The sequence below is a fragment of the Lepus europaeus genome, chromosome 14 (assembly GCF_033115175.1).
Source record: "Lepus europaeus isolate LE1 chromosome 14, mLepTim1.pri, whole genome shotgun sequence".
In the NCBI taxonomy this organism is placed as follows: Eukaryota; Metazoa; Chordata; class Mammalia; order Lagomorpha; family Leporidae; genus Lepus; species Lepus europaeus.
The window spans coordinates 13,102,087-13,115,172 of NC_084840.1; the positions used below are offsets into that span (position 1 = coordinate 13,102,087).

At 38.4% G+C, this 13,086-nt stretch overlaps 1 protein-coding gene across 1 annotated transcript in view; it reads left to right on the top strand.

Moving 5' to 3' along the window:
• Positions 1–13,086, top strand: part of CFH (complement factor H) — a 117,265-nt gene that overhangs the window by 36,972 nt on the left and 67,207 nt on the right. The window contains exons 10-14 of the mRNA XM_062210736.1: positions 9,543–9,725; positions 10,879–11,055; positions 11,789–11,968; positions 12,262–12,444; positions 12,542–12,721. Of these exons, the coding sequence (XP_062066720.1) occupies positions 9,543–9,725; positions 10,879–11,055; positions 11,789–11,968; positions 12,262–12,444; positions 12,542–12,721 (903 nt within the window). The remainder of the gene's footprint in view (positions 1–9,542; positions 9,726–10,878; positions 11,056–11,788; positions 11,969–12,261; positions 12,445–12,541; positions 12,722–13,086) is intronic.

The following is a 13,086-nucleotide window of genomic DNA, read 5'->3' on the forward strand; positions in this document are numbered from 1 at the left end:
ATATAAAGAAAGTAGGTTTATTTAGCTCACAGGTTTTAAGGCTGAATGTCTTAGGTCAGGCAGCCTCATCTCAGTTTCTGGTGAAACTCTTGGCTGTGACACAACATGACAAAGGTCTCATGACAGGGCAACTTTCCAGAGGAAGAGATCACATGATGATCAGGTAGTCAGAGGGAGAGGGGCAGCTTTGGCTCTTCTAATAGCAATTCACTCTTGGAAGAACTAACTCTCTCTGTAAGATCAGCAGTAGAATCTTTGAGGGCAGAGCCATCAATGACCTAATTACCTTCATCTAGGGTGCCCTTCTTAAGGGTTCCACCCCCTTCACATCAACACATTGGGAACCAACCTTCTTCACAAAAACCTTTGGTAGACACACTCAAACCATATGTAAATTATACTCATATACACCTGGGAGGTCTAACTTAAGGGGATGGTCCTCCGATAATGTAGAGACACTCCCAGGCCCTATACTTTAGGTTATTTGGATACTTTTTGGTCAAAATATAATTAATCATTTTGAGCTTGATCTTCAGATAAAGGTATCAACATTATATCATGAGTATATACTGTCATCAGTGCATCACAGTACTCTTCAATTGATCAGATCTAAATTTCTCATAACCATTGTATGACAATAAGGAGAGGGATTCAAATATTCTTCAATGGGTACAGTAAACATATATTACAGTATTTACAGAAGATTGCAAATAGACCTTAATTTCCTTTAAAATGGTCACTGGAGACAGTACATTAGCAAATGGACCACTTAGCTTGTGACATTTGAATTGCTATTGCCATTTTGACTAAAGTTTCTGATGGTCTGACCTTTTCAGTCTTGAAGATTCTTCCATTAACATACTCTTTTTTTTTTTTTAAACTTTTATTTAATGAATATAAATTTCCAGTGTACAGCTTATGGATTACAGTGGCTTTCCCCTCCCATAACTTCCCTCCCACCCGCAACCCTCCCCTCTCCCGCTCCCTCTCCCCTTCCATTTGCATCAAGATTCATTTTCAATTCTCTTTATATACAGAAGATCAATTTAGTATAAAGGTTTCAACAGTTTGCACCCACATAGACACACAAAGTGAAACATACTGTTTGAGTACTAGTTATAGCATCAAATCAAAATGTACAGCACATTAAGGACAGAGATCCCACATGAGGAGCAAGTGCACAGTGGCTCCTGTTGTTGACCCAACAAATTGACACTCTAGTTTATGGCACCAGTAACCACCCTAGGCTGTCGTCATGAGTTGCCAAGGCTATGGAAGCCTTCCAAGTTTGCCGACTCTGATCATATTTAGACAAGGTCATAAAAGACAGAGTGAGAATAGTAACCAATGATCCTAAGAGTGGCATTAACCAGGTTTGAACAATTATACAGCATTAAGTGGGGAAGAGGACCATCAGTACACACATGTTGGGAGTAGAGCCATTGGTGGTAGAGTAGAGGTTATGATTACAAAGGAATGAGGCCCAAGTACGCTAGACAGGGTCTAGAACAAAGGACAGAGTCATTCTTAGAGGAGCTAAGAAAGGTGCTGTCTAAGCTACAATTAAGTTTTCTGATTGAGAGGCAAATAGAACCTGATAGAAGGGGCTTGATAATAATCTGGTGGGCTTTAGGCCTTGTAAGTTAAGAGGCCCAGACCTATCTATCTCTTCACATGGGGTATATCCTAAGGGAGGTGTGAACCTCCTAGGGGAAGGCACTCTGTTGACTTTCATTACTTGGCTGGCCTGGGAGGAGAGCTGGCCAGGTAAAGGCAGGTGGCAACTCTAACAAGAAATTTACAGTTCTGCCTGCAATGTTGCTGACCCTACTTGACCTCACCCTCAGCTGCAGTGGTCACTTTGGACGTTGGGCTGAGTGAAGGGCTTTTCAGCTTAGAGCCAATAAGATCTGTGGCTCTGACCTGGGCATCCTTCGACTCCAGGGCAGGTCCATTTCCAGTGATCCAACTCTTGGCAGAGCTGCCAGGGCTCTTCACAAGCTGACTTCTGCTGAAGCCCAGGCTTACCTCATTGAAAGCCACTGCAGTGGACTGGCCTGTTGGGTCTCCTTGAGGGCAGATCACTGTATAGATCAGCCATTAATAGGCCTGCCACCCATTGCTTCTGATGCCTAGCTTTCTTTTCCTCCTGGTTTGTGTTAAAGCAGACCAGAGGATGCAAGTCAAGGGAGTGCCCGTGTCCCATCTCTAATCTTCGGTGGCCTGAACTACAAGTCTATAGTCACAGGCATGTTCTGTAGTAGTTTTTCTAAGGTAGACAATGCCCATGAGGAAAATTATATTCTCACTTTAAAACTTTCTTTCCCTTTGGTCTGAAAGGGAGGTTTTTTCTACTTACTGTATACTTTGCTGATGGCGAAGTGAATCTAGCTATGAGATTATTATTTAAGTTCTTATTTTGGCTATGCTATTACAGAAAAATGTTAGCCATCTCTTTTATAAGGTCTAAAGATTAAATTGTGCGTCCTACAGATTCCTTCATAATAGATTTAGTTTCCTATCTTGAAGAGAATAGAGAAATGAAAGAACAAGTTGGGCTTAGAATAGAGAAATGAGGGAGCAAGTCCTAGATCGCTTGCTGACAATAGCAATATCACATGAATACTTAGCAAACAGTTTCAACCATTAGATAACAACTTAAGAAAACATTTACCAGAAGGTCCAATGCCTTCTATAAATTTTAAGAATCATGTATTTGAAAATACCTCTTAAATATCTAACATGGTGTAGTTTGTTTAACCAGCAAACTTAAGCACAACCATATAAAATGTTTTTAGTTTCTTTCTACCTACAAGTTTAAAACATATGATACATAGATTCAGGTCACTCAAATTAAAATGTATCTTTGATTGATTTTAGCAGCTTAAATTTATGGACAATCTTATCTATAAGCCATTTAAAATAAGACTCTTAATAAAATTTCCCCATGTGGACATACAATATGTACACACATTTAACATAGCATAATAAACCAATATAGCGTTTTTAATAATAGCTTTTAAAATCTTTAACTCTTTTTGTAGATTGCCAATTGATTTGAATTGCTTTTTTAGTAACCTCAGTTAACCATACTTTCTCTCAGTTGGTACTGTTAATACATTATTGGCTTCATCTGTTTACAGAGCCATCCCAAAGTACTGAATACAATGGAAGTGGCTGGAAAAAGTCCATAGGAACCCATAGGAGGACAGCTACACACAGAACCAACAACGCTTTAGTTTTATGAGCAGCAAATCATATATAACTGTGGATGACAAAAGACTTTAAGTTGCCATGTTTAAAATTATAAACTCATAGACCAAATTTGATCTTGTTACAAGGTGATTATTCAAATCTTTGAAAATAAGCACATATTTACATAACCCATAGATCTTAATAAAAATTCAGCTGTTTTTGAACAATTAGAATTTAACAGACATCAAGAGAACACAATAGATTACTTTAACACATTGCTTTAACAGAGCATCAGAGTTTAATTCTATGTCAAAGATAAATTGAGCTTCCTGTGATCTTTTGCTGTGAGGTTTCCTTCCTTTACCTTCTTTCATATTGGTGACCATGTTTCTGTGTTTCTGTGTGTAACACATCTTTAAGCATCTTTTGCAGGGCAGAATGAGTGGCAACAAATTCTTTCAGTTTCTGTTTGCTATGAAAAGTCTTAATTTCACCTTCATTCACAAATGAGAGCTTTGCAGGATATAATATTCTGGGCTGGCAGTTTTTCTCTCTTAGTACCTGGGCTATATCTCGCCATTCCTTTCTAGCTTGTAGGGTTTCTGATGAGAAGTCTGCTGTGAGTCTAATTGGAGATCCTCTAAGAGTAATCTGACGTTTCTCTCTTGCATCTTTTAGGATCTTTTCTTTGTGTTTCACTGTGGTGAGTTTGATTACAACATGTCGTGGTGAGGATCTCTTTTGGTCATGTTTATTAGGGGTTCTATAAGCTTCCTGTACTAAGATGCCTCTGTCCTTCTCCAAACCTGGGAAATTTTCTGCTAGTATCTCACTGAAAATGCCTTCTAATCCTTTCTCCCTCTCCATGCCTTCAGGAACTCCTAGAACTCGAATGTTGGGTTTTTTAATAGTATCCTGTAGATTCCCGACAATATTTTTTAGATTTCTGATTTCTTCTTCTTTTCTTTGGTTTGCCTGTTTCCTTTCCTGTTCTCTGTCTTCTAAGTCCGATATTCTCTCTTCTGCTTCGCCCATTCTGTTTTTAAGGCTCTCTAATGTGTTTGTCATTTGATCTATTGAATTCTTCATTTCATTATGATTTCTCGTCACTATCAGAGTTTCTTGTTCCACTAGTTGTTTCATTTCATTTTGATTCCTCCTTAATATTTCATTTTCACGAGAGAGATTTTCTATCTTGTCCATTAAGGATTTCTGTAGTTCAAGAATTTGTTTTTGAGAAGTTCTTAATGTTCTTAGCAATTTTTTGAGATCCGCTTCTTGCATTTCTTCGATCTCATCATCTTCATAATCTTGAATTGGGGTGTCTTTTTCATTTGGGGGCGTCATAGTGTCTTCCTTGTTCTTGTTAGCTTGGTTTTTGCGTTTGTTGTTTGGCATGTTGGAGATATTTGGTTTCTTCACTGTGGTGTTTTTTCTTGTTACACTATGGCTCCTTATTAAGTGGACTGTCTGCTTTCGGTGGAGCCTTAGAGGCTTGAGATGAGTGTGGACTGAGAGCTGTGTTTGGTTCCTCAGGGCTGAGGGTGTGTCAAAGATGACACTCCCAGGTTAGGCGTGGTAAATCTCTCTTTCTTTTTTTGATTCAAAAGGGAAGTAATTCCGCACAGCTGAACGTAATTGGAGGTAGTAATTAGCAGGCAAATGATATACCCACAGGAGCCAGAGATCGGAAGCTCTTTCCCAAGGACCACACAGGGAATCTCTGCTGCCCTCAGTGTGGGCTCCAATTCTCCTGCAGTCTCCCACTGGGTTGCCAAGTTAGATGCTAATCTCCTGTTATTTCACCCCTCCCCCCGGAGTCAGGTTTTTCTGCTAGGCTCAGGGCCGGTGCAGACCTGAGGTCGCCCTGCTTATGACGTATGTCCAAAATGGCGCCTGCTCTTTGTCTTGCTCGCCTTTGAGAGGTGAGCGGAGAGAGAGAGACTCGTGTCCGTATCGGTCACTTTTTTTTTTCCTCTCTCTCTTCTAGTTAGCCTGGTGAACTTTTCCCCACGGAGTTTCAAGCCTCGTTCCCTCTAGCCTCCTCTTTCCGCTTGCCCGCTGGTGTCTCGGGCTATGGAGGTTCGGCTCACCTCGCTTTCCAGCGCTGGTGCGTTGAGTCTGCCGCTGCTGTCCCGAACTTGGGCTCCCACGCTCTCCACGCAGGTCCACTGTGAATCACTAGTTCCGGAAGAGTTTCCTCTGCTGTTTCTTCCCCTACTCTTCCTTGACCCTGCAGTATCTCCACTTATATTAACGTGTGTCTTGACGAACTATCAATGTGCTTCCTTCCTATTCCGCCATCTTGCCGCTCTGCCTAACATACTCTTTTTTGACCACTGTATTTAACTAGTTAATAAGGAAGTTGTTGGCATTAATATACCAGTGTCTAAAATCTTTAATTAAAGTTGAAAATTTTTAATATACCTCCAGTTACCAGTTTTCAAAAAACTTTACTTATAGAAAATCTATGATTTTGTTGTTGTTGTACAGCTCTATGACATCTGAAAATCAAATAGTCTTATAATTACCAGCAGCTCTCTCACTGCAATACTGCCCTCGTGCTATGCCTTTAGAGTTGCAGGGGTTTTCCCCTGAACCCTGGAAATCACTGATCTGTTCTTGATACCTGAAGTGTTGCTTTTTCCAATGGGTTACATATATTAAAACCTACAGAAGAGAATCTGCTGAGTGTGGCTTTCAGTGAGCACAATTCACATTGTTGGGTGGATCCATGGTTCATTTCCTTTACTGATGACTATTACTCCCTTGTACTGAGCACCACACTCTGTTAATCCATTCAACTATTGAAGGACATCTGGGTTACGTGTTGTTTTGGGCATTTGTGAATCCTGCTGCTAAAAGTATTTACATACAGATTTTTGATATGAATATAAATTCCACTCTCATGACTAAATATCTAGGAGTGGTTTACTGAGTCCATAGTGAGCACAGATTTATTTATTATAAGAAATGGATGTGGTTGTGCTTTGTGGTGTAGTGAGTTAAACTGCTGCCTGCAACACTGGAATCCCTTACGGGCTCCAGTTTGTATCCCCATTGCTCCACCTCCTATCCAGCTCTCTGCTAATTCACTTGGGAAATGCAGTGGAAGATGGCCCAAGTAGTTGGGCCCTGCCTACCCACATAGGAGACCCAGATGAAATTCATGGCCAAGTCAGTAATTGGAGGCTATACGGGATATTGGAGTCACAGGCTGCAGCTTAACCTCTGCTACACCACAACTTGGCCCGTCTAGTATTACTTGTTAAAAAGATTATCCATTCTCCATTAAATTGTTTTGGCCCTTTTTAAAACAGCACTTGCCCACAAGTTGGGCTCTGTTTCTGGACTCCCTCATGTCTTTCATTTTTCTTATGTTAATACTTCAAACAGTATCAAAGATTATGTAATTATTATCACATTATGAAAGACAAAAATCTTGTGATGAGAGCCCTCCCTATTTGCTTTTGAAGAATTAGTTTGCTTTTTTCTCCTTGCCTTTCTGTATGACTCTTATAATTACCTGTTAAACAGGGAGTAAAATGAAAAGAATTATAAAAAAAGAGAATTGTCTTGTTCATATGTACAAAAAGATGCATGTGTTGATTTGGATTAGTATGTATTTAGAGATCAAATTGGGAGAATTATCATAATGTCTTTGAATTTTCAATCCATGAACATTTTATATTTCTGTGGTTAGTTAGATGTTGCTTGATTTCTTATGGAAAAGCTGTATAGTTTCAGTATAAAGATCCTGTATGCATTTTGCTACATTTTTAATCATTTTGTGTTTTTTCATGCCTAGATAAAATCACACCAATGTTATCTATAGTTTCTTGAGTGAACAATGGAAGCTTTCGGCATTTGAAAGTTTTATTAGTTCATCTAGGTTGTTGAATTGATGGGTATACTTTTGTCCACAGTATTCCTATATTCTTCTCAGATATATAAAAAACTACAGTGATGCCATCCTTGCCCTAGCCAGTGCTGGTGATTTGTGCCACCTGTACTCTTTTTCTCTGATAATCCTGTTTAAAAGTATCAGTTTCAGAGATCTCCCAAAGTGAAATGCTTTTTTTTTGCATGTTTATTTACTTATTTATTCTTTATTATTTTAATTGTTATTACTGTTTTATTTCTTCTACTTTTTCTGCTGTCCTAGCATTGTAGCTAAGGTAATTGATGTGGAGCCTTGTTCTTCCTGATACCAGTGATAGGCAGCCTGTTTATCCCACACTGCTTCTCTGTCATTCCACAGATTTGGATTGTGGTTTATCCATTGGCTTCAGTTGGGCATAGATTGAGCACTGCCGAAAGAGCCTTCCACTCAGACTGACCACATTGGAATGTCAGCCTGCTTTGTTGGTGCTCAGTGGCCTTACTGATCCCTGGAAGTCATTCTTTCTCCCTGTTCCTGCAGTTTTGTCCTACAGTGGGGCATGTCAATATTCAGCCAAAGATCCCAAGGGCTCATGCTGCAGATGTTCAGAGCTTGTCCACTCCAAGCTCACTTCTGCTCTGGCTCTGTCTTCTACATATTCCAGTAACCTCAATCCCTCGGAAAACACTGACTTTGTTACTTTTTGTCAGCAAGACTGATGTCTTTGCTTAGATTCTTTCTTTCTGTGCTGTTTTCTGGAAAATCCCTCCAAGTCTAAAACCACTTGAAACAGAGTGCACATCATTTGCTTCTTTTTCTCTGTAATTACTGTCAAGTACTCCTTGTTTGCTGATACCTGATGACTGTTATTTTTATCTTTTTATTCCAGTTTCCTCATTGTGGCTGGAACTTGATTTTTCCTGATTATTCTTGCCTGATGTTTACCTATATATATATTTTTTTGACAGGCAGAGTGGATAGTGAGAGAGACAGAGAGAAAGGTCTTCCTTTTTGCCATTGGTTCACCCTCCAATGGCCGCTGTAGCCGGCGCATCTCGCTGATCCGAAGCCAGGAGCCAGGTGCTTCTCCTGGTCTCCTATGCGGGTGCAGGGCCCAAGGACTTGGGCCATCCTCCACTGCCTTCCCGGGCCATAAGCAGAGAGCTGGCTTGGAAGAGGGGCAACCGGGATAGAGTCCGGCGCCCCAACCGGGACTAGAACCCGGTGTGCCGGTGCCACAAGGCGGAGGATTAGCCTGTTAAGCCACGGCGCCGGCCCCACCTATATTTTTTTTTGACAGGCAGATTTAGACAGTGAGAGAGAGAGAGACAGAGAGAAAGGTCTTCCTTCCATTGGTTCACCCCCCAAATGGCCGCTACAGCCAGCGCTGCGCTGATCCGAAGCCAGGAGCCAGGTGCTTGCTCCTGGTCTCCCAATAGGGTGCAGGGCCCAAGCACTTGGGCCATCCTCCACTGCACTCCCAGGCCTCAGCAGAGAGCTGACTGGAAGAGGAGCAACCGGGACAGATCCGGCACCCCGACCGGGACTAGAATCTGGGGTGCCGGCGCCGCAGGCGGAGGATTAGCCTAGTGAGCTGCGGTGATGTTTACCAATTTTAATGCATATCTTTGCAAACTTTACTTTCGTTTATTTCCTCTTATATTTTATCTTCTCATATGGATATTTTCAATATTTGTACTTATGTTTTGGTTGCTTTATTCTAATTTTTTAAAAGCAATAGCTTATCTTCAGTATTTTTTCTTTTATATAAAGAATTCGTTAGATTTTGTTATATGATTAGATGTTAGATTAGATAGAACATATGGTATTTGTCTTTTTGTGACCGGCTTATCTCACTAAGTATAACGTTTTCCAGTTGCATCCATTTTTTTTTTTGCATTTCATATTTTCACTGCTGTGTAGTATTCCATAGTGTACATATACCATGGTTTCTTTATCCAGCCTTCAATTCATGGGCATCTGAGTTGATCCCATATTTTAGCTAATATGAACTGAGCTGCAATAAACATGTGCTATAGAGAACTCTTTCATATGCTGATTTCATTTCCTTTGGATAAATTTCTAGGAGTGGAATAGCTGGGTCATTTGGTAGGTCCATTTTCAGGTATCTGAGGTATCTCCATACTGTCTTCTACAGGGGCTGCACAGTTTACATTCCCACCAGCAATGGATTAGGCTACCTTTTCCCCTACATCCTCACCAACATTTGTTGCTTGTTGATTTCTTTATGAAAACCATCAAATTTCAGGAAGTATCTTGAAGCACTATCTTTGGAAACTCATAGCTTTTTTTCTTAGACACAAGAATTTGAACAATTATACTTAATCCAGGTTTTTATTTATATATGACTCATTGTTCTTACAAGGGTGTCTTAATAGTATTAAAGTCAATGTAAGTATAATTAAACATATCGCTATCTTTTCTTGATTTTTTTCTCTTTTAGAAACATGTTCAAAATTAGATATAGAAGTGGAGAATGGGTTTATGTCTGAATATGATTTTACATATGCCCTAAACAGAAAAACAGAATATAGGTGTAAGCCAGGATATGTAACCACAGATGGGGAAACATCAGGATCAGTCACATGCCTGCAGAGTGGATGGTCCCATCAACCCACATGCGTTAGTGAGTAATGTACACGTTCATATCCCATTATTTATTCATATGACTTATGACAGGATAAAGTTTCTTTAGTTTTGTTTTTTTGGGGGGCACAAGTGATTTTATTTAAAAAATAAATAAAAAACTTTGAGAAAAAAGCATATATGTTCTTCCTTTTAAGATTAGATACTAATATGGTAGAATATCAATGTCAGTTCAATTTTTTTTTCCCACTTAAATCATCCTGTGATTTGAAAACAGGTTAGGAAGCTTAGGTGTTTCTGGTGTATGTGCACTTATTTTTACCTGAGACCTTTGTGAATGTTAGATATGCCTGTTTTTAGGTGATCAGCCTTTTCATATCAAAGTCTTTGCCCCATACACATAGTTAATGTTTTTGCTGGTATGTTTCCATAGTATATAATCCCAGAAAAATCTAATATTTATAATTTATGTTTGCTACTGTTTGGTAGGTGCATTTCTGAAAATTATTACTCTTAGAAAATCTTCATCAATATCTAGATAGTAGAAAGAAAGAAATATTTCAATGTTGTACAAAGTTTTGCTATGTTGGAAGATTTCTGATCACATTACCCAAATGTTAGTACGGATTTTCTAAGAGAAATTAGTTCAGTTTATCTTATTTATCCTCAACCTATTCTGGGATATTTTTGAAGTGATATTTAACAAGCTATTAATGAAATGGAGAGTTAGACTACCCATTCCTGCTCTTTTAATTCTTTCTAATTTCTATGCTTATTATGAGTTCTATCTAAAGAAAAATTGATAAAATATCCTCATATAAAGCTCATTCTGTACTACATTATAACAAATAATCAACCTGAAACTCTCTTTTTAAGGAATAGGAAATGTAAGTTATTCCTCAATCTTTGTAATCAACTAATGTTTTTCTCTTTTATGTATGTCAGAACAACTATATTTGACATCTAGTTCACAAAATGCTATTCTGGTTTGCTTTAAAAATTCTTTATATTTATAATGGCCTATTTGATTACCAGCAATACTATCACATTAGTTTTCTTAGATAATTTTTATATACTATTTAATTTATTAGCACATGCTAATCGATAAACCCATTTGTTCCTATAGTAAATGTTCCTTAGATTGCCCATTAAATTACATGAGCAGTGAAATATTATATTGTATTATGTGTTAGAATCTTGTGAAATGCCAGTGTTTGAGAATTCCAGAGCCAAAAACAATAGCATATGGTATAAGCTTGGTGACAGATTGGAATATGAGTGCCATGATGGATATGAAAACACAGATGGACAGACCAAAGGCACCATAGAATGTGGTTACAATGGTTGGACTGATTTACCCACATGTTATGGTGAGTACTGAATTTTCAGGAATTTTTTTTATTAAATTTTATGTGCCCCATTTTTTAAATATTCTAGCAGCATTTTAAAAAAACAACAAGGATTAAATCAACCTATTTCTGATTTGATGTAAACTGGGAGGAGTAGGCCTTTTGAAGCCAAAAGACAACAATCTATTTTTAAAATATCACCCTATGTTAATTTTTCCTAGGGGCTATGTCCATCACAGTTTTCTGATTAGAAAAGAATTGTCTTTGTTATAGTAAATGTAAGCTTTCGAATAACTTAAAACTGGGCTTCGATGACCACCGTGGTTTGTAACAACTTGCTCAGCTATTTTACTCCTGAGTTTCTACTTTTCACCTTCTACTTTGATTATTAGTTTCTGCAGGTCATAAGGGTAGTTCTTTTTCCTTTTATGACAAGTTGTGTGGATAATTACAGGAATCTCTTTTATATTTGACAATCAGCTGTCTGTTTTCCAGGATGAGAAGGGGAAAAGGGGGAAGATGAGCTCATGTAGACTGTTTCTAGCCAAAGCAATAAACACTGTTTCTCAGAGGCCCATAGGAATTTGCAGGGCGGATAAAACCATGTGTAACAGTTTTTCAAGGAAGAGAATTTATCTGATTCCCTCAGGATATCCATCATCGAGTAACTGCTCATATTTATATGACACATTTAAAACTTACTTTGGCAAAGCTTAATTACATATTCTCATTAAACTCCTTTAATTTTCTTTAGAAAGAGAATGCAGAGTTCCTCAAGTAGGAAAAGATTTAGTTGTTATTGATGCCAAGAATGAAAAATACAGAGTTGGAGACGTGCTGAAATTCACCTGCAGACCGGGGCTTAGAAGAGTGGGACCAGATTCAATGCAGTGTTACCACTTTGGATGGTCCCCTAATGTTCCAACATGTAAAGGTGATTATTCATCTTACAATTGCTGAAACAAGAAGTCAGATTTTGAATATTCTAACTGCTCTCTCTCTCCTAATTTCTGTGAGCTTCCAGTATGTCCTTATGTGAACGCTGATGCATTAATTCAGAGAGGGTCCTGTAAAGACATGTGCTGGGGGGGGGGGGGGGGGCAGACTCCTCAGGTTTCCTTGCTTAAGGAAATAATTTCCAATAGTTTCTTGAACTAATCCATTTTATAGTTTTTTTTAATTATAAGATAGGCAATTTAACCAATATTTACAATATTTCTACTCTAGGGCAAGTACAGTCATGTAGTTCACCTCCTCAGCTCCTCAATGGACAAGTTAAAGGAACAAAGAAACAAGAATATGAACACAGTGAGGTTGTAGAATATGATTGCAATACAAGATTTCTGTTGAAAGGGCCTCATAAAATTGAGTGTGTTGATGGAAATTGGACAACCTTACCAACGTGTATTGGTAAAATATGCAAATATTAATATTGAAACAATTTTTATTTTCCTAACACCTACAAACTCTGTTTATCTATGACAATATTTTCATGAAATTTCCATAGAAGAGGAAAGCACATGTGGAGATATTCCTGACCTGGAGCACGGCTACGTTGAGCCTTCTGCCCCTCCCTATCACCATGGAGATTCAGTGGTGTTCAGCTGCAGAGAAACATTTACAATGATTGGACACAGATCAATTACATGCATTAATGGAACATGGACTCAACTTCCTCAGTGTGTTGGTGAGAATATTTAATGAATGCTGAATAATAATAATAACTACATATTTAATGATGTTTCTATTTTACTAGAAAAAAAATATTTGCAGTATCTTTTTGAAATTTAAAATATTCCTGAAAATATGCAATCTTAAAAACAATGATTACAGATTTTTGTTGATAATTGAATATGTACTTAAAGAGGAAAAACAGAAGTAGCAAGCTCTACCTAGAGCTTTCTTTTTTTTTTTTTTTTAAAGATTTATTATTTATTGGAAAGACAGAGTTACAGAGAGAGGTAGATACAGAGAGAGGGAGAGAGGTAGAATGAGAGAGAGAGGTCTTTCCTCTGCTGGTTTACTCTCCAGATGGCTACAACGGCCGGAGCT